The sequence below is a fragment of the Thrips palmi genome, unplaced genomic scaffold (genome assembly GCF_012932325.1).
Source record: "Thrips palmi isolate BJ-2018 unplaced genomic scaffold, TpBJ-2018v1 HiC_scaffold_15, whole genome shotgun sequence".
NCBI lineage: Eukaryota > Metazoa > Arthropoda > Insecta > Thysanoptera > Thripidae > Thrips > Thrips palmi.
In genome coordinates this window covers 6,256,067-6,281,253 of record NW_023144624.1, presented here as the reverse complement: position 1 = coordinate 6,281,253, position 25,187 = coordinate 6,256,067, and the positions used below count along the sequence as shown (strand labels likewise).

The 25,187-nt window shown below is 56.8% G+C and overlaps 2 protein-coding genes across 9 annotated transcripts; one reads left to right on the top strand and one right to left on the bottom strand.

Moving 5' to 3' along the window:
* Positions 1-46: 46 nt before the first annotated feature.
* On the bottom strand, positions 47-19,256 carry LOC117641540 (putative fatty acyl-CoA reductase CG5065). Of its 8 annotated transcripts, none has more exons than XM_034378966.1 (11): positions 19,077-19,256; positions 17,699-17,874; positions 16,221-16,253; positions 5,960-6,588; positions 5,625-5,873; positions 5,402-5,547; positions 5,213-5,322; positions 4,928-5,120; positions 4,571-4,810; positions 4,233-4,490; positions 3,990-4,137 (listed from the first exon to the last, which is right to left on the bottom strand). In XM_034378966.1, exons 4-11 carry the CDS (start codon positions 6,179-6,181, stop codon positions 3,990-3,992), a joined length of 1,566 nt encoding a protein of 521 aa, XP_034234857.1. In that variant the 5' UTR covers positions 6,182-6,588; positions 16,221-16,253; positions 17,699-17,874; positions 19,077-19,256. The 8 variants fall into 8 exon arrangements, with proteins under 8 accessions (XP_034234856.1, XP_034234857.1, XP_034234858.1 ...); XM_034378967.1 differs by lacking the exon at positions 19,077-19,256 and adding an exon at positions 18,536-18,777; XM_034378965.1 differs by lacking the exon at positions 17,699-17,874 and having other exon boundaries at positions 47-4,137.
* A 4,062-nt stretch (positions 19,257-23,318) lies between these two features.
* On the top strand, positions 23,319-25,184 carry LOC117641125 (putative fatty acyl-CoA reductase CG5065). Its single transcript, XM_034378238.1, has 6 exons — positions 23,319-23,588; positions 23,671-23,910; positions 23,983-24,131; positions 24,212-24,321; positions 24,657-24,852; positions 24,938-25,184. Exons 1-6 carry the CDS (start codon positions 23,319-23,321, stop codon positions 25,182-25,184), a joined length of 1,212 nt encoding a protein of 403 aa, XP_034234129.1.
* The last annotated feature ends 3 nt before the right edge of the window (positions 25,185-25,187 follow it).

Here is a 25,187-nt window from a genome sequence, read left to right as displayed (position 1 = left end):
ACTTGCCAAGGACAGAGGGAATGAAATAAGCTAGTAACTACTAATATTGACTCGTTTCAGTTTATATCATGGCCATAAATTGGCCATACTTTTATTTATTTACCGACATGCGTTTTTGCAACAAGTGATTGCATAAGGCTCTTACATTAAATGAAAAAGAAACTAGACCTAAACTCCTATTATACATACAAATTTTAACTCAGGATAAAAAAAGAACAAACAAAAAACAAAGTAATCGGTCTGGAGATGCAATTGAATAATAAGATTACACTTGTGGTTTCAGAATCTCCACCAACAGCATTTCCAGAGGCAATGGCATTAAAGGGTGTACCCTTTGTCCACCTTTGCCAAAATCCCAAGTAATGTTTCTGGAGAAAATGTTGGAACGTAAGAAGCCCAAGGTTGCACCCAACTTTATTATCTTGAAATAATTATTCAATTGCATGACAGACCTTAAAGTCACTCTCTTAGTATTGCTGAAGTTAAGGCTGATTTCACATTTCAAGCTCAGATTTCAGAAAGCAAAGACAAGTTTTCTTCTTCTTGGAACATAGTAAACAGAAAGAAATGTTCAATTTAAAAAGTGCCTTCCTTTTTCCCTCCACATCAAAATTTAAACTAGAGCAGCAATTTCAGCACAGAAAATTAAACAACAAAATTATCATCGCAGGTTACATTTGGCAAATATTCTTATTGTTATCATACCTTTAAAAAATCATCAATTCTGATCACAGCTAAAAAAAAGTGTGAAGGCTCTGAAATAGGTAGCATGATTGCTGAAGGTGTTTGCTGAACAGCGAGAAATGCCTTTGTTGTTTTATTTATCATTATAATAATTATTATTTATGTATTTTATACATCAATTATCCTCAAAAATATTCGACTGGGTGAGACTCATTGACTGAACTGCGACAAAATTTTCATCAAAATCTACAAACTATTGCACATCACCCTCTTTAACTACAATCATTTTAATTTTCACGATATCTGATATTTGAGCTCAAAGGAGTTACACAACTCACTAATTTTTCACAAGAATAACAAGAAAATTCAACTTCAGAAATGGATACATGGGAATAACCCACCTCTGTTTCTATGTGGTGTTAAGAATCAACAAATTTATAATAGATAAGGAAAATTAAAGGAATACATCAAGAAGTTGGTACCAGCTCCCTAACATTTAAGAGCCAAATTTCAAACCTTCAGTACGCCACCAAGCATTTGAGTTTCTACAAGAAAAGGCTCAACGATCATAACAATTCAAAGCATGTTTACTTTACTCAGTTGTTAGACAACAAGAAAAATAATTTTTTTCAGGAGATAGCACCAACATAGCTGAAGAATGGGGAAAAAAATGTTTTAATTTGACACATTTGAGTATCATGGTACGATTGTTCTAGCACTATTGGACATAGCTACATGCAAACACACTGAGTCACTCATCCAAATATTCTCTTCCTTGCACACATACAAGCGCACACGCACACAAATGCCCAGCCGACTCTGTCCTTCCCAATGGAAATGGCAGTATGCAACTTTGCATTAAAATGCAATGAAAAGCCCAATAAACGCAACAGCACTCCTTCAGAAATCATAAATGCCACTTTTAAATGTCTCTTTAAATGGTCATGATTTACACCTCTGACTTGGTAAATACATAAGTTTCTACAAAACATACCATACTTTTTAATGTAAAAAGTACAATGCAATATAAACAAATGATTCTTTTTTTTTTTAATTTTATTTATAGAAACATTACCAACTTTCTAAATGTAGAACCAGAACATTTCTTCATCATTGTGAATGCAATGTCCAAAGACGATGTCCACTTCGACTCAATACAGAATAGCAACAATTTTACTCCTACAGCTCTCACTAATTTGGCAATACTTTTGCACTTATTCTTGAAACATTCACATGAATTGCAGATGGCAGTAGGTTGCTTACAACATATCTCTTATTGTGTGTAAAGGTAACGTAAAAAGTCCAGCATCTTGTGCATTATTGCAATAAAGGACATAAATTCATCATGGATGACAACAAACAAGTGGCCTAAAGGACAAATGTAGCTAATGAGCTAACACACAACCTTTTCTTTTTGTTGAGATAAGTAACTGTTACACAATAATCACCTTGAACCCATTGCTTGAATGAAATCAATCAAAAATAAACTTACAGCTTTTAAATCCAATCTCAGAAAATGAATTATGACCAATTTTCATTGATTAAGGGTATGTGACAAAAATTATGATTAAGAGAAGTACAATGAATTCTCAAAGGATCTTGTTTGGACTAACTGTAATCTTCTCATGAACATAAATTTTGATGACTGCTACTGGAAACTTTCTTTGTTTTCTTCTTCTAAGTAGGTGAGGAAAGGAATTATTTATAAAAGAACAGAAAAGTGAAGCTGTGCAAAAATATCTCAACTTCAATGACAAGATTAAGGCCATAAACAAATTTGATAATTCATTGCATTTGTCTCATCAAATATAAATTATAACAATTTTAAAAATGCCAATGAAAATCTATGTACACCTCAGAAATAAATAAAAACAGTAATAAAGTAACGTCCTTTTTGATGAATACTTCACCAAGTAAATGATAGGCATAATTAAGCTGATAATTATAATGGTATAGTAAATAAGGTAACATAAAACAGCATTTTGCACACACAAACATAGAAGATGATGCCAGAAGCTTAACAACACTTCATCCTATAACTTGCTAGACAGAGCTAGAGCTTTCCATTGTTTCTCACTCAAATTAATGCTGTCACAATGTTGGAACAGTCTAAATCCATTTAAAGCTGAGAACCGTTTTGGAGTAATAAAGAGCAAGAGAAATAATGGGGGAAGCAGAAATTCAGAAGTTTTCACTCACAGAATTACAGTGCAATGTATTTTTTGAAATTAGAGGTTGAGAGTACCACAGAGAACTAGAACGGAAACATTCATAACTTTAGAATTTTAACTTAAGTCTTGCTCAAAATTTGAGCAGTAATGGGGATCAGCAAATTTGATTGCACAAGATTTCACACTCAAGTACACAAAGGTTTGGAATACACACAACAAATACATACAGGCACCCATCGCTTTTAGTCACCAACACAGACACAAAAAATGTGAGCATGTGACACAATTGTAACCACCATGAAAAGGAAGGGAGAAAAACATCTTTCTAGATGGCCAATTACCCAGTACATCGCTCTAAAGCATTGTTATCAAAATAATATTACAGAAAAACAATGGTCACAAAAGCTACCATTGGGATAACAACATAGGCAGTCTAAGAATAACATAGTACTGCAACTCCATTAGGCTGTGACTTGAGAGCAAGAAAAATACATAAGCTGGAACTCTACAAGTTTCATGTTTATCCAGCTAGTAAGATAAAGTCAACATGATCATTAAGCATGAATACACTTGAGATGTTACAGAAAGGGACGGTTGGCACACTTCAAACATGAAGCAAGTATAATTTCGCCCCTAATCACTTCCATATATGTTTAAGTAAACAGCAGAGATTTGGACTGATGGTCTAAAACACAGCGTGTGTAATAACAAGTGTGATGCTCTGACAGCATGCACATTTCTCACAAAATACTCACAAAAGCAACTTTATCTTATCATCAATATATAAACAACAAGAAAAAATTTCAAACAAAGCTACCATAGCTAACTGCCCACCATACATTTCTTAGGACACAATTGCACATGCACCACATAAAGCTCTGCAGTACTGTGTGGAATGTAGTGCTGAACGATGCTGAGCAGCACTACATTATCTAAAAGTAGCACTGACCAGGCCCTGAGCACTGAATACACTGCATCCACAGTATATTCCTAAAGTGATCACTAACAATCTGCTTAGGTCCTTGCCTTATAACAACAAAAAGCACTTGAATTTAGGTGAGATTTTTCTTTCTTCACACAGTTGACAAGTGCAGGTACTTTTTGATGCACTGCATGGTTAGCATTCTGGCCATGTCAAACATATGGTATCATTCTTGCCATCCGAACCATTATATCAAGAAGAAGGAACCACAGACGGCGGGCTGCAGTTGAACGTAACATGAGAGCCCTCCACACAAGAACAACTCCCAAGAGTTGTGAAAAGCGATGAAGCCAAAGCAATCTGAAAACAACAAAGCAACCATATGGAGATGACATTTACATTGAAAGTTCGAATTGTAGTTTTGACCCATAAGGAATAAAAATTTTGATAGTTACCTTGTCAACTGTTTCCTGGTTTTAGGTATTGAACTGGGATGCTCCTTGAAAATGAATTGCCGAATACCAAGAACATAACTTTCAAGGTACTGCGTCCAATTAATTTGACGGACATCAAACATAAATGTACTTCGATCTTCAATACTGAGCATTGAATTTAGGTGGCGCACATTATCATCAGAAAAGCGCCATTGCTGAGTAGAGAAGTATTCAAGACACTTTGCTGCTTTCTCCAGTTTTGCTTGTACTCTGACCATTCTGCAATAAACAAAGGGGAAAATCATAAGATTGTCTTGTATCAATGTAACAGAAATGGTGAAGAAAAACAACAAACTTACATTCTTTTCTTTCCTAACAGCATGCTAATTCCATCAAGGACATATGCAGGCAAAATGTGTAATGTCATTACAGAAAGTTTGTTTAACATCCAGTTTGTATGAATTTGGCCATCAGGGTACCATATAAGATCCCCAAGGGGATGTTTGCGCATAAAAACAAAAGAGTAATCCACAAATTCTTTCCATGTGATGGGATTCTGCATTCCAGTAGCACAGTTATAAACTGCAATACCATCTGGCCTAGAAATTAAAAACAAATAAACAAGTTAGTTCACTTAAGCAAAATTGTAGCACTGAGAATAAAAAGGATGTCTTTAAACTAGAAAAGGGGAAAAAAAAAATCTGATAATGATTTACCTGTTGGAGGCTGTCCTCCAAGCAGCAGCAATCATGAGGTTGATGACCATATCAACAGGAACAAGATCTGCAACTTTACTCTCATGACACAACATGGTACGGAAGAAGCCTTTTCCTGCTGCTGCAATTATCCCCGTTGGCCCATTCCAGTTATCCACCCACCCAGCAACTGGTTCTTGAAATGATGACAAAACTAAAAAAAAAATACACAACAGTTTTAAAATTTTCTCACAATAAGGGAAAAAATTTTCATTTAGAGCACTACTTTTAACATTACAAACGTACCTATGGAAGGCCTTACAATAGCTACAGGAAGGTTCCCACTTTCTTTTAGCAGCATAGTTTCTGCAAGAGCTTTTGTGAATGTATATGTGTTTGGACGATTTCCTATCAACCTTTATGGGGGAGGAAAAAATTAAATGAATAGGAGAAATACAATGAACAAGGGCAGTTCAGGATCAGATTGGTACTTACCTTGGTGTGATAGCTTCGATAAGATCATCATCCATCCATTCCATACTTTGGATTATTTTCTCAGGGTCATAAGGTGGGGGATAAATGACTTCAGCAACTTCTTCTCGGTCACAATTGCAGTAAGCTGTAGAAACGTGAATAAGTGCCTGAAAGAAAAAGGACATTAGTTATTCAATATTTCTTCCAGCAAAATATCTAAGATCAAACATAATTTTAATAATACCTCTAAACCCATCATTCTGTGACACAGTTCAACGAGGCGTTTTGTTCCAAGCATGTTAATAGTGACTGAAAGTTTCAAAGCTTCATCAAATTTCACTGTTGCAGCTGAATGGAACACAACAGACACTGTACGAATAAGAAGGTTCTGATCCGACTGGCCAATGCCAAGCTCTGGTTCTGTGACATCACCAAGAATTGGAACTATTTTGTTCAATTCGTGTGGCCGTTCTTTCCTGAGCTTGTCAAATAACTGGAACAATGAAAGTAAGGTCATGTCTATTCACACGCAATTTCTAAGTAAAGGGATAAATAAGCTCAATAAAGAGATTTACTCACAGGGGCATTAAGGAGTTCGGTGAGCCTTGCGCTGATATCCTGGCCCCTTTTCGGCCGCATGAGAAGGTAGATATTCTTTATGCCGGGGCAAGATCTGAGCAATTTTTCCACTAGTACTTTTCCCATGAATCCTGTGCCACCCGTCACAAATACTGAGCGGTCTTGATACCACTGGCTCACAGGCACATAGTCCATAGGACTCGCTGTTGCTGTGGCTGCCATTGTGTCTACTTTGCAAATGCAGTAGCTTCCAACAAATAACTGACTTGAGGTATAAGATTTGTAGAAAATAAGTGGTCTGTTCCCCACTTATTATTTAAGAAGCTACCACTTGCTACCACTTAAGGGAGCCATTGACTTGAAAAGAAACATTCATTGGCATATCCATAGTTTGCAAACTTCTCTATAAAAAGAATTCCTTAAAAGTTGACTAGTTTAGACTTTCTTTACAGAGCTCCCTCGCAAAGGGGAGCCTCGCAGCAGAATCAGAGCAAATGGACTGCTTTCAGCGTTGAAGACTGGGTTGGTGGGAACATGTTGGTTGGCTGTGGCTGTCGGTTCTCTCTGTGCTGGTCGGGGCTGGTCAGCAGTACGGCCCCACCCTCGGAGGTGTCTTGTCAGCTTGCGGTCTGCAACAGGAGAAACAAACAATTGGCGTTAAAACTCATGGAATCGCGGGCGGTGCCACGTGGACGCCGTGGCAGGTAGGCAACACATCACACCCGGATGAGTGCCATGTTCGCGCCGAGAGTGCTCGCCTCGCCCGCACCGAAGCGGCACCGAAGCGGCACAAAACGCGCCAAAAGGCTTGCCCCAAAAGGAAATCCCTTTTGTCTTTCATGTCCCCCGCGGAACGTCTTCGCCGCCCAAATCAGTGGCGGCCAAGTTCGATACACGGGATTCCCCCTTCCCCTCCCTCCTTTCTTTGTGGGGAAGTCTACGCTCTTTCGCACACGAGAGAGCACACTCCCAAGAGGGTGAGGGCGGCGGCGGCCCAGTCGCACACACGTAGCCGCCGTGCCGTGCCGCGCCGTGCCGTGCCATCCCGGGCGGCCAGACTGCGGCGAATCGGTAAAGTTTTGCAGGGGAAATTGATGCGACCCGCACTGGGTCTGCAGTGTTCGGGCCGGGGGCGGGGCGGGGGCGGCCCGGGGGCGGGGGAAGGACCGAATGAGGTTGCAAGGAGGACAACAAAGAAGTCGCCGACTAATTTCCAGCAGTTCGCCTCTGGCTGCCCCGCTGCCTGCTGTCAGCTCTACGCCGGCATGGGCACGCCAGGCTCTCCGGACGCGACGGCGCATCCAATTTGAATCTGCCGCCTTTCGCGTCCCGACCCGCTAGGCCGCCCCGCCAGGCCGCCCCGCGTGGTACCGCGTGGGCCTGACTGGCACGGGCCGGGGCTTGGGCCGGGGCTTGGGCCGGGGCCACGGCCTTGGCGGCGGTCTCGGCCACGAGCGAGGCGAACGGTGAGGCAGCACGGCCACGGTCGACGGCGCCGTCTTCCCCCAACGGAGGAGAGCGGGGAGAGCGACGGACCGAACGCTCCCGGGCCGCCAGAGGAGGGAGAGGAAAGCAGGCCCGGACGAGACGAGACGAAAGGAGAAGTAAAGCGAGGAGGACGCGAGACGCACTCGGTGGCGGCGCGGGGCAAGGCGCGGGGCGTCGAGCCACGGCGGAGCGGCAGAGCGCGGCAGGGCAATGTCAAGGAGAGTCCCGGCAAGGCAGGCAGGCAGGCAGGCCTACCCTGCCCAGTCGGTTCACTGACCTACATTCTGGTCAGGAGGTCGAACAGGCAGAGAAACTCCAAGCGGCCCCATGCCGTCCGACCGACGCACATCGGGCGCGGTGCGCGCGGTGCGGCGGGGCGCGGAGGCGCGGCGTTCCCGCAGGACGGCGGCCTGGCCTGGTCGCCTGGTCCGGCGGGGCGCGGAGGGGAAGGGAGGGGAAGGGAGGGGCCGGAAAGGGCCGAGGGGAAGGACCCGGGGAAGGGCCACGCTGGATTGGCGGCCTGGCAACGCCTGGCAGCGCCTGCCGGTCTGGAGTGGATCGGACCGGCTAAGTCCGGTGCATGCTGCATGCCGCGTACTGCATGCCGCTTCCCGTTCGGCCGTCCAGCTCGTCCAGCCCGTCCGGACAAGGAGGGGTGCTGCGGCCAGCAACACCCGCTCCACTCTGCCGTCCGCTAGGGGAACCGCCGGGCGGCGCTTCGGTCAGCCACTACTCGCCGGGACGGTGGGAAGGACCACACGGACGGAGGGGCAAAAGGAGCACAGGCATCGATCCGCCAAGAGCAACTCGGCTAAAATGCAATTATGAAAAGGTTACGTAAGCGTCAACGGGGACGGTACATGATACAGAGGCATCGGCCCAAGACGCCAACGCACGCGCTCGCGCGCCGTGAGGGTAGGCAGTCCCGCTGCACACGGCTGCATGCGAGTTGGCGAGGTTGCCTACCCCGCACGGCGCCCTGAGGTAGGCAGTCCCGCTGCACACGGCTGCATGCGAGTTGGCGAGGTTGCCTACCCCGCACGGCGCCCTGAGGTAGGCAGTCCCGCTGCACACGGCTGCATGCGAGCTGGCGAGGTTGCCTACCCCGCACGGCGCCCTGAGGTAGGCAGTCCCGCTGCACACGGCTGCATGCGAGCTGGCGAGGTTGCCTACCCCGCACGGCGCCCTGAGGTAGGCAGTCCCGCTGCACACGGCTGCATGCGAGCTGGCGAGGTTGCCTACCCCGCACGGCGCCCTGAGGCAGGCAGTCCCTAGGTGGGACCTCACGACCACCACCACCACCCACTGAGGAGCTCTGTGGTTGCCAGTGGGATTAGCTTCGTGTGATTCATGGTGAAAGTATTGGACGCACAACAAGGCACTGCGTATGACGGAATCGAGAGAAAGGAAAAGAGAGAGGACGAATGGAACGAGAGAGATGGAGAAGAGGATAGAATGAGAAGAGAGAGATAGAGAGAGCGCTCATCATTATGGTGGCAATCCTTTACTTGCTGGAGGGGAAAGTGTTTTGCGGGGCCGAGCGCACTGCCGCATCACACATCGCAATGAAAAGTAAAAACAGTCCAATTTAAATTCCCCGCCCTCCCAGGGGGCCGCTGCTCCCACTCCCTCGCCAGATTCCTGCTCCGAGAGCGACCCAAATCACGGGGGAGCTGCACCTCCCATCTTCTCATCAATATTTGCAATGACCCCTCCCCCTCCCTCCCCGCCCGCCAGGAAGGCACTTCCCTTTCCCCTGGGGTGGCGGCCGGGACGCGGTCGGACGGACGGACCGAAAGGGTCGCTTTGCAGCGAATGGGATTCGAACCCACGACCTGCACAAACAGTGACGCTGTGATCACAGGCTCGTCGACGAGCCCCTTGGACGTCACGGCGCGGCAACAGGTTGGCTTCCAGAGCCGGAGCCGGTACGCGGGGCCCTGGCGTGGTGGGGCGGGGCGGGCGTGGGCAGCCCGGTACTTACACCTGTGCCGACCTGTGCGGGGGCCGCAACCAGCCTGGCGCAGCCCTGGGACTCGCCGCCCACGGCCGGCCAGGGCGGCGGCCCTCGGGCCTCGGGCAGCCTGCACCCCAAGAGGCTGCTACACTGTGCCGGAACAGCGAGACACGGACTCGCGCCGACGCCGCCCTCAGCGAGCGAACGACGCGCCGCGTCGACGTGGACCACGAGGGTGCTGCTGCAGCCGCCTGGAGCCAATCGCACCAGGGGAAATGAGTCCCCCACTCCGGGGGCAGATTGGCGACTCGGTCGTGACGTGTTACGTGTTTCTTTCCAGCCCAGTCGATACGTTATGAGCTGCAGCACCCCCGGCCCGGCAGCCGCCTCCCCCGGCCGCCCCAGCGTTGCGTGCGCTGCGCGCTGCACCCCGCCGGCCCTGCATAGGTCGACGGGGGTGTGCGGGGGCGGAGAGCGCGACCGCGCAGGACCGGGCCGGCGGGACGGGGGGGACAGCTGCCCGGCCACCAGTGCACCAGTCACAACACGGAGCATACAGTCCGCTCAAAAACCGAGCGCGCGCCAGGCAGCGTTGAAGCCAGTGCGGTTTTCGTCCCGGCCGCCCCGGGCGCGACCGGACTTCCTACTTACAGTGCGCCGTCCTCGCGCGCCGAGCGCCGCGCTCAACTACAACGACATCGTGTCAAACTTGAGGCGCCCGGTCCGCCCGGCCGCGCGCCGCAACGCCCGCACCCGCGGGCCGCGTGGCGGGGAGTGGGGAGCCACTGAGCCACTTGCCGCGTTAATCATTCATTTAGATTGTCGTTTATTGATTAGCCTCGCTCAGCCTATAGTCTTGCAGGGCGGACGGGCGGCGGCCCGTGGTGGGGAGCGAGATGGACGCAGACAACAGGCAGAGGTGGAGGTGGCCGTATGGTTATTTCATCAGCGGCCTCGCCCGACCTCTGCCGGCAGGGCCGAGGGCTGGGCCGAGGGCTGCCCGGAGTTCCACCCACCCCGCGCCCCGCGCCCCGCGCCCGCCCGTGCGGTCGTGAGGCTGGGCCGGGCTGCGTGGCCGCCTAGTGGAGACAAATGTGCATCTGTTCCCCGGGCCCGACTTCGAGGCGGGGCACTTCTTCTCCGTGGGAGGGGTTGGGCACGGGCGCAGGGACGCAGAGGGTAGCCGTATTGAAATGGAAATCCCCTCACTCGCGCCAACGAGAAAGAGAAACACCCCTCGTGTACATCCTCTCTCACCCGTACTGTGTTTTTTTTTTTTTTGGAAGGTAATAATTTAATTTTGCCGCAGCGCGCGGGTTACGTAGTCCATGCACGCCAGGGCCGCAGTGCTAAATTACCCCCTAGCCTCGCCACTGCTCGGCACCCCAGGCCACTCGACCGCCACACCGCCGGCTCGCACTCCCCCGCGGCCCCGCCCCGCCAGGGGTATGGCTGTTGGTTGTTCGCTTCAAAACCCGGAGCGACCCAACAGCACGGAGCACGGCCCCTCTGGGTCCCCGTCGTCCGCGCCGGCGCTAATGGGGAAGTGCGCGAGGGCGGCCGGGGCAGCACAGCGAGGTGCCAACAGCCAGGGCTATTATCAGGGAGCAGGGCGAGCAGGGCTGGCACGGAAAAGCAGCTCCACAGTGCAGCGCGACTCTGCAGTGTAGCGCGCCGCCTCGCCCCTTGGAATCACCGCCAGGGTAGTGCCGCGGCACGCACTATTGGCCCGGCCCGGCCCCACCTGCAGTCCGTCCGTCTGCCTGCCTGTCTCCCGTCCGTCAGTCGGTGCGCCCCATTCAGCGCGGAGTCTCGAACATTCAACTCGCCGCGCCAGAGCGCCATGGCCCGCCACACCTTCCGCGTGGCCGCGCCGCTCCCGGCGGTTCCCGGCCACGCCACGGTCGCTGCGGCTGTGGCGGCGGTAGCGGCGGTAGCGGTGCATGGCCGCCCCGGCGCCTCGGTGCCGCGGTGCCGGTGAGGAAGGTCACGGGCGTGCGCAAGTGTGCCGCCATGCCGCCATGCACGAGGCGCCGGGGCCGAGCGCCCCAGGTGCCAAACAAGCAGGTGAAGCAGGCCGTCACCGCGGTGCTGCGGTCCGCGACACACTGCCGCCCGCGCAGGCCGCAAAGGCCCTCGCGGAGCCTAGGGCTGCCTGGGGCTGCCTGGCCCATCGGCGCGCCGCGGAAGGGAGAAGGGAGCCGGCGAGGTGGGCCTTATCAACGCCTTATCGCGGGCAGGCCGCGGGCCGGGCGGGGGCGGCGAGGGGCGGGGCGCCGCCACAAAGGTCCTGTCAGTGACGCAGTGACGCACCGCCATACGCACCGCGGCCGCCGCCCAGCCAGCTGATGGGTGCAGCGCGGACACCTCACCGGAGGAGGAGAAGGCTTTCAGTGAAAAAGAGAAAACTGGAGGCGTCGGAGGAGAGGGGGCGGCAGGGGGTCCGAGGCGCGTTAGTGGGGCAGAGAGCCGCCGCGTCGCGCCGCCCCCCTTCCCCCTCCTCCCGAACAGTTAGGTGTAACGGTGCCCCCGCCCCCCGCTGCCCCCTTCAGACGCCACCAGTGGCGTAGCACGGCGTAGCACGGCGTAGCCGCTCGACACGTGCTGCGCGAGGCTGCCGGAGAGTGCGTTCCTACATCGAACACCTTGCAACAACAATGGCCACCTGATTGGAGCTGGAATCGCGGCGGCCGACGAAAAGGGGTCGGGAAACGGGCAGCGAGGGCACGGCGCGGCGCGGCACGGCGACGAGAGTGACAGTCCAGTGCAGTCCGACACGGCACAGCCGGCACGGCGAGACGCGGCGGGCGGAAAGGGCCTCAATTCGCGGCAATCAAGACGCCGCCGTCAAGCACGCCGAGAGAGACAACCGCCAGGGGGCAACAGCCGCGTCTGCCAAAAAAAGTTAAATCCGCTAGCCTCCGCCAACCATAGTCGAACCCGGGACCGGTAGGAAACGAGGGAGAAAGGAAGAGAATCGAGAAAGACGAGGAGGCAGCTGGCCGGGGCGAGCGTCCCAATGATTGGTACACTGCCCTCATACTTTCCCTGTTGTGTGTGGCGGCGGTCAGTGAGCGGCGCGGCGAGGTGCTGGTGGGGGGAGGCACCGGGCCACCGGCATGCCACCGCGGGGCGAGAGGCCTTGGCATTGATTCTCCAAGGAATCCTGGCGGGAGGAGCCCGGAGCCCCTTCCACGCCCTCCGCGGCAGGGCTGCTCTTCCTCCACACCGTCAATGGCGAGGCGACCCGTCATCGGTGGTATGATACATCCAGTTCGGCCACCCGGCCGGCTGGCCCGACTGGGTGCATCAAGTAGGTCAGGTCGGTGAACTCGCCGCTATTCCCCTTCCTGCAGCGCCTTGGCTGCGCCTTGGCTGCGCCCCCTGCTGCTGGGCTTTGCAATGTCACGGTCCAGGCCGCCGTCGCGGCCGCGGCGCGACACCTCGCGGGCCCGGCCCCGCCCGGCCGCCACGCACCGCCGCCGCGGTCGACGGCGCCGGCCTGGTCGAGGACGTCGACGACGGGGTCCGGGCGGGCGCCTGGCAGCCGAACCACCGGGCCACTGCTCGCTGGCGCTCTAACGCTACCCAGACAACGGACCACCGAACCAGCCGCGCCGTCGTTTACAGTTCGGCAGGGAAAAGTGCGGCAGGGCCGGCAGGGCGGAGCCGACACGCGAAACGCGCCGCGAAATGGCGGCAATCAGGACCAGGACCAGGCAGCGCGGTTTGGCCGTGTTTGCCGGCCGGCCAGCCCGGGGCCTGGAGGGGCCTGGCGGGCCTGCGGGCCACGACTTTTGTTTTCCGTCGCACAGGCCGCGCCGCCCGGGCGCCACGGCCTGCCGCAGCGCGGCCACAGCGCGCCACAGTAACCCATATCCCGGCCGCAACGCCCCACGCCCGCCACGAGAGGCTGCGGGGACGCGGGGACCGCCAAACCCGTTCCGGCCACATTGTCGGAAGCGGGACTAAACGAAGCGCCTTCTTTCTTTTTGTTTTCGCCGCGCCCCTTCCGCGGCCACTCTCACCTGCTGTGCTGCTGTGCGCGAGGCGCGGGCGGCCACACACGGCCCGTCCAGGACAGCCCGGACTCGGCCCGGACTACGGCCCCGCCATAAAGCACTTCCTCGAGACGCCGCGGACGAGAGCAAGCAACACTCCGTGTGCACAACGCGGAGGCCTCCGGCCGGCACGCCGGCACGCCGCGGCCGCATGTGCCGGGGTGAAAGCACCAGCGCACGCACGCCAGACACGCGTCGCGTCACGACGCGGACACGCACGGGGCACGCCGGCCAAGGACCTCTCTGCCAACAACGACTGCCGATCCCCGCATCCGGCTGCCAATAGCGATTTTCCCCCCGAATCGAGGCCAGGCCGACGACCGGCTGAAAAGGGCTGAAGAACGACGAGCACCAATCAAGGTGCCCGTCAGCGCGTCGCCGTCGGGGTGGCGGTGTGGGAGATGACCTGTTGCAACGCGGGCGGCGCGGCCTGCACCTACCTGCGCGAGGCGCCAAGTCCAAGGCGCGGGGGCAAGTAATCCTTAAGGGCGACACAGCACAACACACGCGCACGCACAGTGGATGCCGACGCACGCGGGCGGGCAGGCGGGACGTAGGGCGTCGTTCGCTTTTAACGGACGAAACACAACTGAACTGAACGGAATGAACCGAGTGAGCCAGGGCGGTTAGGGGCGGGGGGGCCGAGGCGAGAGCGCGGCGGGGCGAGGCGGGGCGAGGCGGGGCCAGGCGTCGCCGGGGATGCCGGGGGGCGTGGTGGGGGGAGACGTCAGGACGCTAGGCCGCGCCGCCGTGGAGGCCGTGGAGGAGGCGGAGCAGGGCAAGCAGGGCCTAGGGTCGGCCCGGTCAATTGCCAAAGTTGCATGCCAGCCAGGTTTGGCGGAAAGTTGAGAGGATGCAACTCGACCTGGCCGTCGGCGGTACCCACACCAGCAATTACGCATGCGCATGCATGACAGGGACGCGCCTTTGAGCCTCGAATCATGAATGACAACCAGCGCGGCGATGACGCCTGCGACCAGGAAGGGCCGTCCGCGCGTCCACACCAAGGTCCACACCCAGCGACGCACGGCGACGCCCTGCGATAAGGACGGGACGGGCTTGGCCGCCATCGCGAGGCCTGCGCCGTCGTCTCTCTCGCACCCCTACGGGGAGCACCGGGAGTGCGAGAGAGACGGGGCGCTGTTCAGCCTGCTGGGCGCGAGGGAGGGGCTGTCCGAAGAGGATGCACCGTCGCACCGCCGTCCTCGAGCACGTGCAGGAAGGCGTCGCCGCCGTCGCCGCACTTCGTCGCGCAAGTCGCGGCCGACGTGGCGCCGCGTCGTCGCGTCATCCATTTTTAAACGGGGGGTCACTTTAAAAAACGAACGAGGCCGCTGGAGTGTGCGGAGAGGGAGAGGAAGAGGGAAAAGATGGCAGGAGCGGACTGAAAAACGGAAGGGACAGCGGCGTGTCAATTTTACAGCAGCTTAGGCGAAGGCCAGGCGTGCCGCTTGCCGCTTGGCCTGGCGACTGGCGAGGAGGCCCCGGTGGCTTCGCCGGCCCCGCGACAAGAAAGCAATATTGAGGGCTGAAAGATGCAACAGCAGCCAGTGCGCTGCCATGGCGCCGCGCCGCGCCCCCCGGCAGCGCGGCAGCGCCGAGGACTGCTCGGGCCGGCTAGACGCGGCTCGGGCGTGCTTGAGCATCCCGTCGACCAATTATCTTGCTGCACTACTTCTCCTCCTCGAGGGTCCTCGAGGGTGCTCCTGGCGGCGGCATCGCCAAAGCGGCGCGCCGGCGACGGGCTGCGGGCGTCCCTTGGTTCCGCGCGGCCTGGGCCTAGCCAGGGCCTGGCCGGCACCCTTCCCCTTGCAACTTTGCAGCAGGGCCGCAAGGCAAGGCAGGGCAGCCCCGGGCAAGCTTACTTAGGACGGGCGGAGCATGGCGTGGGCCGGTCTGAGTGATAAACCATGGCCGAAGTCGGGCGGCAGCAGACCAGGAGGAGAGGGTCGCTCACGGGTCCTAGGTGGCGCCTACGCACGCCTACGCGGGCAGCCCCAAGGCAGGGCCAGCAGGCAAAACATGGTACAGGGCCATGGAGACTGGGCTGGGCCAAAGCCCGTCCCTCCTCGGCCTGGCAGCCCTCTGCTGAGCCAATTATGTGATGTAGCAGTCAAGCCGCCCCGAGGCCGGCCCCTGCCCGCCATGGGGGGCTCCGGGCAAGCAGCCCCGTCCACCCCGTCCAGCCGGCCAGAAGGCCAGAAGGCGGCCCACTGGCCCCACCGGCCCCCCGGCCCCACGCAGCGCGGCGCCTGTGGGGCCTGTGGCGCCGGCGGGGCAGGCAACCCCGCCGCGCCCTGTTGACGGCCCAGCCTGGGCAGGTCGGCACCCTGACAAGCCAGACAGGCTGACAGGCCGCCCCCAGATTGACACTGGAGGTGACACGCGTTTCCCTTTCCTGGAGCGGGGCGGGGCGGGGCGGGGCGTGCACTTGGCACGGGCAAAAGGCGCCTCTTGGCCAAATGAACCTGCGTGGCAAAGCATCCGATGGCGGATGTTTGACTCCCCCCCCCCCTCTCAAACTCTTGGCCTACTTTCGGTGCACAAGTGCCACCACGGCGCCACGGGACGCCACAACACACGCGCGACAAGACACCGCCACGAGGCCTTCGCCGCCAATTCGGCAAAATTCGGTTGGACACCGCGGACACGGCGGGCACGCTACGGCGTGGCGGAAATCATAACTAGCACCTCGTCGCCGCGTCGCCGCCACGCGGAGGCCCCGAGTCGCAGACGCAACAGCAGACGCGCTTACCTGGTGTGGGTGCAGTTGCCCAATCAGCGAAATCTGGAAACAGAGGCCAAGTCTCAGTCAAAGCGACGGCATGCCCGGCAGGCGCGCCTCACCCGCGCGAGGCGAGGGCGGCAAGCAGACTGATTCCGGAGTCATTCCGACGCAGTCCGTATAGGGGGTGCGACAGAGAATTAAATTGAATTGAATATGTTTCAGGTGTTGCATCAAAGGACAAAGTCCCGCGAGGGTTAAACACCGCCGCTCTCATTTACACATCGGTTTACATAAGGAAGAAAAAAAATTGAGGAAGAAAGCGACGAAGCGACTCGCTCGGGCCGCGCACAGGCACGCAGTCGCACCTCCCGGAAGGGCATCACAATCACGGCACGGGGCCCAGCTAAGGGCAGCCAGGGACTGTCCGCGGGGGTCTGTTCGGGCTGTCGTTCGCTCCCACCCCTTCGGCTTCCTTTCCCCCGGCCAGGTGGACGCACGGCAACACACGGGACGTTCCGGACCGCGGCGGGCTGGGCCAGGCTCGGCTCGGCTGGCTGGACTCTCACTGAGAAAGTGTGGGTCGCTCACCCCGCCGTTGCCGTTGCCGGCGTCCGCGGCGGATTCGGCGCCTTTCCAGGAACGGCCAGGCCGCGGTCGCGACTCCGCGCCGCCAAGACCGCCAGGACGCAAACAAACCCCGCCTGAGTCACGCGGCCTGCATTCCACTGGATGCGTAATTTCGGAACGGGCCAGGCTCATCGCCCAAGTGTGGTGGCAGCGCCGCCTGCCGCCAAAACGGATCCGGGCGTCGCTTGGATAAACGCACTGCAGAGGGGATGGGGCACCCGCAGTGCCACAAGCTGCGTATGGCAGTCTGAGCTTGAATGAGCGACTTCAAGTCGAGACTGAGGGCGGGGCTTGAAGTTGATTGGGTTGCCTAACACTCCGGCGCGCAGAGGTTGGTTGGGTTGCCTAGCACCCCGGCGCGTGGCGGTTGATTGGGTTGCCTAACACCCCGGCGCGCGGAGGTTGGGTGGGTTGCCTAGCGCCCCCGCGTACGGCGGCGCGCTGGTCAGCCGATGCCCACAAGCACAGGTGAACCATTCGTAAACTTTCAAAGCGATTTTACCTCGTATGAATACCGGAAATGTAAACGCTCTCATTAGAGCAAAGTCAAACAAGTAAAAGCAACAGAATTACATGAAAAAAATACGACATACAATACATGCACACACCACAGCATTATTATATTTGAAGCAAAACTACGAATCAGTCAATTAAAAAATAATAAAGTAAAGCTTAAATACTGGTTACTACATGGATGAGTTTAAAAGAAGGAAAAACTGGCTCTGTAAGAAAAGATTCAAGAAAAGAGGAGATGATGACACAAGGCAAAGAAAGAAATTTTATTTTTAAAATTTGAGAAAACCGTAAAGAGATTTAACCAAGAGTAGATGATGTAGTCAATGGAATATGTATGATTTGTGAATACATAAATTCATTACCTGTTAATAACTGGCCACCAGACCTGGCGCTTAAACTCGGAAAACAAGCCTTTGGGCATTGCATTTCCTACACGTCCCAGGTTGGTCAGGGCGGAAGATCTCGATAAGAGCTGTAGAGAAGCCAATTCCTTGGATGCCAATCCAAAGGCTTCTCCAGAATATCCATGATGCAACAACTAAATTAAACAGAACCAAATAAAAGAAGCAAAATAAAAATACAAAGCTTAAAAAAAACACAAACACATGCACAAAAACAAGGGGAAAATATATAAACGAACTGTTACATGGCACATCTACGGTAAAAACTTCACAAGAACAAAAGGTTGGGTAAGCTCGATACATTACTTCAATAAAATAAATAACACCCCCCGGCGAAACCAAAATTCAAAAGTGCAGAACTAATCATTTTTTCAATTATGGACTAAACTACAAAAAAATACTGGTAAAAAACGATGACTGTGCATAAGTGAGTCAGCTAATGCAGTTACACAAAAAACTTGTGAAAACGAGCTAATCCGAACATTTCTGAAATCAATAAAATTAACAAAGATCCACAATATTGTGATTGAATAGTGGATTAAATTAAAGAATGAACTTCTAATGCAGCAGTTCCAAACCATGCATACACCGCATTTCGCTCACTGTTAACAAATGGTAAAAATCCGGTTGCAAGTTGCAAGGCACCCCAACCTGGTCCTGCCTTGGAAGGGAGGTTCCTAACCTTAAAATTTACCGAACACTAACCCTTTCATCGTATTGCAAAAACGTCTCTAAAACCCAAAATAAACCCTATTTGGGACTGGAATATACCCGCCAGACATAAACAAATCCACTCACAGGTCTACCAACATGCCGGTGAGGAAAAAGGACCACTTTCAGCGACGGGGGCAGCACGCCCCGACCAGATTGTTGGTTAGGGGACACCGTACCCCTGCATCAAATCGGCGACGCGCGAGGGAAGAATGCACGCAGCTGAGACAAAACCTCGTCAGAATGCGACGCGGGTCGCCGAAAAGCCTGGCAGGGGCCGCGGGCCGCCTCCGGAGAGCCAAATGACAGTGACATCCATCAAGCAGACGGCCGTCTGGCTCGGGGGGCTGCAGAAGAAAATTGGCAAATTACCAGCCGATCGGCACTCCGAGGCGGGCATTGGCAATCGTGGGCCCGATCGGCGGCCCGCCTAGCATGACACGCGTCCGGGGGGCAAAACCGGGGTTCCCGCGCGAGCCAGCGTTAAATCCCCTGGCGCGGGGGTTGGGGGCGACGGGCTTAGTTACCGAGAGCAGACGAGGCGGATGCGACCCGAGCCGAGCCAGGGCCCAGGGCTAGCCCCCTGGCGCCCGCGGACCGCCGTTCCGACGGGAAGAACGGTACTTACAGCTCTGTCCTTGAGTCGGAAGAAGGAAGAAATGATAGCGAAGGGTTGTAAGGCATCACTTCATCAACTCCGCGGGCGGGACTCGGGTGAAATCAAAGTTAAGATGAAACGTCCAGAACCCAGTGGCCCACCGACAGCCATGTTTGGCAGCAACCAGAACAGGAGCGCATCGCTCCCAGTGCAGGGGTAGGGACGAGGGTGCGGGGTGGCGCGGGGCCAAAGGGGTGCGTCGCGCGGAGGGGCGAGGCTAGGCGAGGCGGCCGGGCCGTGGCGAACCGGGCACGGCGCACGGCGCTACCCACCCGGCTGCACAGCCCTCACAGCCCTAGCAGCGCTAGCAGCGATCCGGAGGGGCCCTACGCCTGCTACGCCCACCCACCCCCGATCAATTTCCCCACATGTGCCGCGCAGGGCTGCCAGGCTGCCGGGCCGCGCTGCGGGATTTCCCTGTGGTGCCCGGCCGTGCCCACACTGCCCACACCGGCTCCCTTTTCGGACTGCGGCATTCCGATTGAGACGACGTGACGCCGACGAGGTGCATGACGTGCTCAGGGCCTGCCTGGGCTGGCGGCTTTCCTGCGGGCCGAGAGTGGCCGCGCTGGCGCCGGGCGCAGCCTTAGAGCTGGAGCGGGGAAGTTTCGCCTGAGGCGGCGGCCCTGCCGTCGAGGACACGGAGGACGTGGCAAGCAAAAGTTAAGGACAAGTCAGGTGCGAAGCGCATCGGGAAGGGCAGACACGATTCATCCCCCACCCGCACTGCCCCGGGCAACCTGGCCGCCTCCATGCTCGCCGCGGGGCACGACGAGGCAAGACGCCGGCCGTCCCGGCGCGTAGGGGGCGGGGGGCGGGGACGGCGGCCGCTCCCCTCGTCCTCGCGCCGCCCGCGCCCCTCGGCGGTAGGCCGCACGCCGCACGCACGCGCCTGCATGAGGCTGGAGTGCCTACCGGCAGGGGGCTGAGCTGATGGCGCAGCCAGCAAGCAGCCGCTGAACTAAAGCGGTCTGGGAACACCCCCGCAATTCTCCGCCACCCGTACCGGCAGCATCAGCACCGACCGGCCGCTGGCAGGGCTACATGGACAAGGACAGCAGCAGCCACCCCCGTCGGCGTGGACTCGCGGTGTCGGGTTGCCGCGAAGCGGGGGCCGCAGCCGCAGGGGCCGCGTGGCCGCCGCACTGTGTACTTGTGATTGATGGATGGCGGTCGCATCCATTCGAAAAGCGGTTGCGAGTGGCGCCTCGTTTCCCGCCGCTGGAAATTATCGATTTTTTGCGACCGCGGTCCGACCGCGCCGCGCAGAGGGCAGCACCGGCCGGCGAGCGCCAGGGGTGGGCGACGCGGGGCGAGGGGTGCGTAGCGAGCCTTGGCGCGCGGGGTAGCGCCGACGCCGTCACTGCGTGGGGGAGAGGGTGGGGTTCTAATGGAGCTATTTCCTTCCTTTTCCGCCGTCGCTGTGCGACCACGTCAGGCTCGGGCTGGCCAGGGCAGACAGGCAGAAAAATCTGCCGGGGCCTTCGGGTTTCGGACCAGTAACGTCACAAAGTTAAGACCCTACTCCCTCATGCCCTGTATCGGGAAGACGTTGACCACAACGATTTTGGCTTTGACCGCAACGATTTTCCGACCAAGTTGGTCAAAAAGTAGTCGAATCTTGGAAATTTGCTGATTTTGCTGACTTTGGGTGGCCACTGTGTCCATTCTAGTCGCCGTAAAAGGCCTCCCTCGACGTCCTAGTATTCTTAAGACCCCACTCTTTCATGCCCTGTATTGGGAAGGCGTTGACCACTACGATTTTGGCTTTGACCGCAACGATTTTCCGACCAAGTTGGTCAAAAAGTGGTCGAATCTCGGAAATTTGCTGATTTTGCTGACTTTGGGTGGCCACTGTGTCCATTCTAGTCGCCGTAAAAGGCCTCCCTCGACGTCCTAGTATTCTTAAGACCCTACTCTTTCATGCCCTGTATCGGGAAGGCGTTGACCACAGCGATTTTGGCCTTGACCGCAACGATTTTCCGACCAAGTTGGTCAAAAAGTGGTCGAATCTCGGAAATTTGCTGATTTTGCTAACTTTGGGTGGCCACTGTGTCCAATCTAGTCGCCGTAAAAGGCCTCCCTCAACGTCCTAGTATTCTTAAGACCCTACTCTTTCATGCCCTGTATCGGGAAGGCTATTGACCGCAACTAGTTTGGGAGCGGTAGCCTCACAAAGTTGGTCATGAAGGGTCAATCTCAAATTTTATGATTTTGCCTTTTGGCGGTCCTTATCCCCCTAAAGGCCCCCTCAGCCAGTTTTTTAGAGCCTACCCACCCTGTATCGGGGAAAGCTTTTAAAACGAAAGATAAGGGTTTGGGGGGTAGTCACTAATTTGGCAAAGAAGTACTTTGCGCGCCTTTTGCGGTTCATTTAAACCCCGTCTAGCCGTCCGGGCCCCGGGCCACGTGCTCGAAACTTTAAAAAAAAGAAATTAGTGGCGGGAGTTGCCGCCGGGGTGACCGGCAAGACCGCCCGCCCCCGCTCGGAAATTGAAATTACGCTCGCGCTTGTGCTGCTGCACTGCTGCGCGCCCCCGCGCCGGCCGGGTCATCCCCTCCCAGCTGGGCTCCGGGCTGCAGCTGTCTCTCTCTCCGCGGGGAGGGAGGCTGGCGACCGACGAAGAGAGTAGACCCGGGATCCGGACGCGGTGCAGGGCGTGTTGATGCACGCCGTGCTTGGTGGTGAGCAGGCCGGGGCTCCAGACTCGTCGGCCAGTCGTCCGTCGTCCAGGGTCGCGACAAGGCACCAGCAGCTCCGCGACAGGTGGGTCGTATTTGGTGGACGGCAGCACTAAGTGCCTGCCGCCGTCACGTGGATTGGAAGGATTGGAAGAGTGGTTGTAGCGGCCCTAGCCGAGGCGTTGAAAACGAAATTTTAGTTATTTTTCGCAAATGAGAGGGGTCGTTGTTTTGACCAAATTTGCGGCAAGACTGCTTCTAAAGCACGGCGGAAAATCGCTATCCGTAGAAAAGGCGTGCTTTAATATTTTGGGCGTTAACATTTGTTATTAGTTGCTCCTGCCTGGACTCGGATTCCCTTGTTGGCGTTACTGAGACCTTCGTAGACTTGAAAGAGGGTCGAAAATAGATTGTTGACTGCGAGCTTTCTTTTGAGTGTTTCCACCCTTTGCTTTTGCGTTTTGAGTTGTAAGTTTTGCCCTTTAACATAAAACGACGCTCAAATAAAAACAGCAGATGGCACTAGATGTCAAAATGGTTTTATTATACATATCACAATGGTCATCACAGTGGCTGAGTCTCGGGCAGGAAGCGCCCCTCACAGGCGCCGCGTCGACGGTCGTTCCCGCGGTCAGTGTCGACGTGTTGGTGTTGTCGTCGGTCCGTGCCGATTACTCCGGCGATTGTCACACGCCGGGGGCAGCGACACGAGACATCCGCAGTGGTGGTCGCGGTGGCGATGGCGCCACCCCCGTGCAGGCCGCCAGGCCGTTGGGAGAAAGCGTGGCCGTCGGCGTGGCCAGCGTGGCCCGGCCGCCCGCGGCGGTGGCGGTGCTGACGGGGTGCCCGCGGAATGCATTCACGCAACGCGGCGACGTAGAGGCCCGGGCCGCGTCACGCCGCGTCACGCCGCGGCGGCGCTGGCGACGGGGATACACATCCGCGCCTGGCCCTCGGGGCAGGGCTCCGCGCCCTTCTTGAGCTCGCAGAGCTGCGCCGCGGCGGCGAAGCGCTGCACCAGCACACCGTCACGGGGCAGGCAGAACGGCACGGCGTTCTCGCTGCACACGCAGTCCTGCTGCGCCTGCACCTGCAGCGCCAGCGCCACCGCCACCAGCACGAGCACGCCGACGATCCCCTTCATGTCGGTGGAGCGGCCGGACACGGACTGACTGCCGCCGCCGGGTGGCGCTCCGCTTTATGGACAAGCACGGCGTCCTTGCTGCCGCGCCGCCGGGCCTGTGGGGGCGGGAGACAGCGTTCGTGCCTCGCAGCAGGCTGATTCCGAACAGTGGTTCGTCTCTCTCGCACTTACTCGGGGTTACGTAGGGGTTCGAGAGAGACAGAGCGATGAGGCACTGTGCAGACAGTGCAGGCTGCATCGCCGCGAGAACCTGTAATTGGCGTGCGAAATTGCGAGCTGACACGGCGGCGCGGTCACGACCAGGCGATGGAGCAGTCGGCAAACGACGTTCCGTTCGGAAAGTGTGACGTCTCGATGCTCAATGGCTGATCCTCCCCCGTCACAGCATGGCAGCCCTCCCCGCAGCCCCGCCCGGCAGCCCCAAGGGCAGCCCCACCGCCGGCAACAGGACCGCGTCCCCGCTCGCGGCCCCCACCATCGCCGACCTGCTGGATGGCGTCGCCGTGCTCGTCACCGGGGGGACGGGCTTCCTCGGCGGCGTCCTGGTGGAGAAGCTGCTGCGGTCCTGCCCCCGCCTGGCCAAGATCTACATGCTGGCTAGGCCGCGCGGCGGCCTGGACGCGAACGCGCGCGTCAAGCAACTCCTGGACAAGCCGGTAAGGGCTGCCGTCAGCCACCGTCCGCGAGACCACGCCCATCTCGCCCACTGTCCACTACGGCCCCGCCATGTGTCCGCAGCTGTTCGCGGGCCACAGCCAGGCCTCGCGGGCGCGCGTCGTGGCCGTGCCCGGCGACGTGTCGCTGCCCGGGCTGGGGCTGTCGTCCGAGGACCACGCCACGCTGCTGCGCGACGTCCAGGTCGTGTTCCACGCCGCCGCCACCATCAACTTCAACGCGGCCCTCGCCACGGCCGTCAACATCAACGTCCTGGGAACGCGGCGCGTGCTGCAGCTGTGCAAGGACATGCCCTCGCTCAAGGTGGGTGCGACGCGGACCAGCGCGAGTCTCAAATTTTCGCTACAACCTTCATTTTATCTGTCCTTTGGTTAGGCCATGGTGTACTTGTCGACGGCCTACTGCAACAGCACGCTGCACGACACGGTCCGAGAGCGAGTCTACCCCTCTGGCCACGACCCCAACAGCATCATCAGCATCGTGCAGGACACGGACCCCGAGGCCCTCAAGGACATGACGCGCAGGTCTGACAAGGCATCATGCTGGACCGTAATAACGCACCGATCCCAACGTGTTATTTCCATGTTCCGGTTCATGTTTGCAGCCTGCTCGGCGGACACCCCAACACGTACTCGTTCACCAAGCAGCTGGCAGAGAACGTGCTCCTGAGCGAGCGTGGGGACGTGCCCGTCGCCATCGTGAGGCCCTCCATCGGTGAGTGGCTTGACTGTGTACTCACTCGTTGTCTGCAACGCGCCTCGCCTCGCACCCGCCACTCGCACGCCACGGCAGCCACGGCCTTCCCGCAACGTCCGCCGTACCGCGGGAGCGCTGGCCGGGCAGCCTGGCGGTGCTAAAGCTCTCCGAAAGTCGGGCGCGCGCGCGCACGCCACACCGCAGCACTCACAACACGCATCGCATTCGTCGGCAGATTTCCGAAAAGCCTTTCCCCGGGGCGCGAGGCGCGTGTCCGGGAACCGCCGGAAACGCACGCAGCGCGCAATGCAATTAGCCGACTGCCATTTGTAATTCGCCGGGACTGTTTGCAGTGATGGGCACCTGGTCCGCCCCGTTCCCCGGCTGGGTGGACAACGTCAAGTCGGGGTCGTTCGCCTTCATCGCGGGCGCCATCAAGGGCGTGTTTCGAGTGACGCTGGCCGACCCGGACAAGGTGGCCGACCTGGTGCCCGCCGACCACGTCGCCAACCTGACCATCGCCGCGGCCTGGGGCGCCGCCATGACGGGGTGAGGGTCGGAAGCGGAGCGGACTGCGACACTGGGTCAGACGGGGACGTTCGACCCTCATCCTTATTCCTTTCTGTTGCTTCAGGAAGGGTCACGACATCCAGGTGTACCACATGACCTCCGGCAACAGCAACCCGCTGCTGTGGCGCGACTACGTGGACCTGGTGGTGCAGAAGTGCCGCGAGAGGCCGTGCACGGGCATGACGTGGTACCCGGACGCCAAGTGCCGCAGCAGCTACCGGCGTTGCGTCCTCGTCATGTACCTGTTCCACCTGTTCCCGGCCATCTTCGTGGACCTCCTGGCCCGCGCGACTGGCCGCAAACCCGAGTGAGTA

Coding starts and splice junctions, on each gene's coding strand:
- LOC117641125 (XM_034378238.1), top strand. CDS start 23,319: ATGGCAGCCCTCCCCGCAGCCCCGCCCGGCAGCCCCAAGGGCAGCCCC. Junction 23,911..23,982: donor AGGACATGCCCTCGCTCAAG/GTGGGTGCGACG, acceptor TCCTTTGGTTAG/GCCATGGTGTACTTGTCGAC. Junction 24,132..24,211: donor CTCAAGGACATGACGCGCAG/GTCTGACAAGGC, acceptor TCATGTTTGCAG/CCTGCTCGGCGGACACCCCA.
- LOC117641540 (XM_034378965.1), bottom strand. CDS start 6,181: ATGGCAGCCACAGCAACAGCGAGTCCTATGGACTATGTGCCTGTGAGC. Junction 5,874..5,959: donor CCGAACTCCTTAATGCCCCT/GTGAGTAAATCT, acceptor TCATTGTTCCAG/TTATTTGACAAGCTCAGGAA. Junction 4,811..4,927: donor TGGAGGACAGCCTCCAACAG/GTAAATCATTAT, acceptor TTTAATTTCTAG/GCCAGATGGTATTGCAGTTT.